The sequence below is a fragment of the Colobus angolensis genome, unplaced genomic scaffold (assembly GCF_000951035.1).
Source record: "Colobus angolensis palliatus isolate OR3802 unplaced genomic scaffold, Cang.pa_1.0 Scaffold118, whole genome shotgun sequence".
NCBI lineage: Eukaryota > Metazoa > Chordata > Mammalia > Primates > Cercopithecidae > Colobus > Colobus angolensis.
The window spans coordinates 6,669,107-6,671,121 of NW_012112919.1; the positions used below are offsets into that span (position 1 = coordinate 6,669,107).

At 41.3% G+C, this 2,015-nt stretch overlaps 1 protein-coding gene across 1 annotated transcript in view; it reads left to right on the forward strand.

Annotated features, from left to right (window-relative positions):
- Positions 1-2,015, forward strand: part of ELMOD3 (ELMO/CED-12 domain containing 3) — a 46,144-nt gene that overhangs the window by 3,325 nt on the left and 40,804 nt on the right. Inside the window, 1 exon segment of the mRNA XM_011963961.1 lies at positions 1,508-1,582. Within this exon segment, the coding sequence (XP_011819351.1) occupies positions 1,508-1,582 (75 nt within the window).

A 2,015-nucleotide genomic window follows, 5' to 3' on the forward strand; every position in this document is an offset into this window, starting at 1 on the left:
TTTTTTTTTTTTTTTTTTGAGACGGAGTCTCACTCTGTTGCCCAGGCTGGAGTGCAGTGGTGTAATCTCAATCTACTGCAACTTCCACCTCCCAGCTTGAAGCAATTCTCGTGCCTCAGCCACCTGAGTAGCTGGGATTACAGGCATGTGCCACTACACCCAGCTAATTTTTGTACTTTTTAGTAGACATTGGGTTTCACCATGTTGGCCAGGCTGGTCTTGAACTCCTGACCTCAAGAGATCCTCCTGCCTTGGTCTCCCAAAGTACTGGGATTACAGGCGTGGGCCACCATGCCCGGCTGGTTTTTCTTTTTTGCCTTAGTGATTTTTTTTTTCTCTGAGATTAAACTTTATTAAAGTTACTTTTCCAGAAAATTCAGTAAATATGGTAATGTAGGAAGAAACTTAGGCTCATAAGTCTTTTAAATTTTTACATAATCTTTAATGATGTTGATCAGGAAATTCTTTCATTGGTAGAATTACTTCTCCAGTCTGCAGAATTGTATCACCTGGGAATATTCTGGGCTTCTTTTCAACGATGCCATATGGTTTTTTTAGATACGTGATACTTCGCGGTGCTCTATATGTTCAGAGAAACTTCTCTAGTAACGAACTGTAGAAATGATGGTTTTTTTTTTTTTTTAAAACAGCAGAGACAGGGTCTCCCCATGTTGCCCAGGCTGCTCTTGAACTCCTGGGCTCAACAATCCTCCTGCCTCAGCTTCCCAAAGTGCTGGGATTATAGCTGTGAGCCACCACACCTGGTGATTTTTAGGATTTTTAAAAGAACACATTGAAAAATTAGCTCTGTATCTGTGACATGAGTTACAAACGATTGGCTGAGTATTTTGGTCAGTTTTTTGTTTTTAATCTGTAGCAGGGGATAGGTTTGGCTGAGCAGAAAGGCCATAGCAAACTGCTTCACTAAACTTCACTCACTCAGAACCCTCAGACTTTAAAGAGCCAAGAAATCGGTATAAAACTTTTGAGATAACATTAACTAAGCTTTTTGCAGTTTTTCTTAGGACCAGATTAAATAGAAGTTTTCCTTTACAGTATTCATTATGGTTGATATCTCTGGAGTTCAACCTTTTTTTGTGGTGCTAGGAAAAGGTGCGATATTTACCTTTGCAGGGACACAGATGGAGCTGGAGGCCATTATCTTTAGCAAACTAACACAGAACAGAAATCTATATACCACATATCCTCACTTATAAGTGGGAGCTAAATGATGAGAACACATGGACACATAGAAGGGAACAACGCACACTGGGGCCTATTGGAAAGTGAGGAGGGAGAGGATCAGGAAAAATAACTAATGGGTACTAGGGCAAATACCTGGCTGATGAAATAACCTGTACAACAAACCCCTGTGACACAAGTTTACCTATGTAACAAGCTTGCACATGTACCCCTGAACTTAAAGAAAAAAAAGATATGACATTTAAACTCTTATCTTTGGGGGATTAATATGTGCCTGGGAGATTGACCCTTGTCTGTTTTACAGGGTGAAAGAATGTCTTCTGGATATTCTCTATCATATGACAACAACAAGAGTGTTCTGGCTTTCAGAGGAATCCCTGTATGTATCCCCCACACCTTGGTACCTTCTGCCAGGGCTTTTGTTGTGTGTTACTGTGTGGTGCCAGACCTATGCTAGACACTGGGGACACAAGGGTGGCACAGACCTTAGCTTTCAGGAGCTCACACTTGAGGGGAGTGAGGGGAGGGTGTATGGAACACAAACATACAAAACAACTTCTATTTAATAAGATAATTGCTATAATGAAGCAGGCTATAAAATGCAGAGAAAATACCAAAGGCATACCACAGCCTGAAATGAGTGTATGAATTTTTGTTTATTTACATTCAAGGTGGACATACACTTGTCCCCAACATCACCCAACTTCCACATCATAGTGGAAGTTTTCCAGGTACCTCAATTTAAAATTGACTTCAGGCTGGGCGTGGTGGCTCAAGCCTGTAATCCCAGCACTTTGGGAGGCCGAGACGGG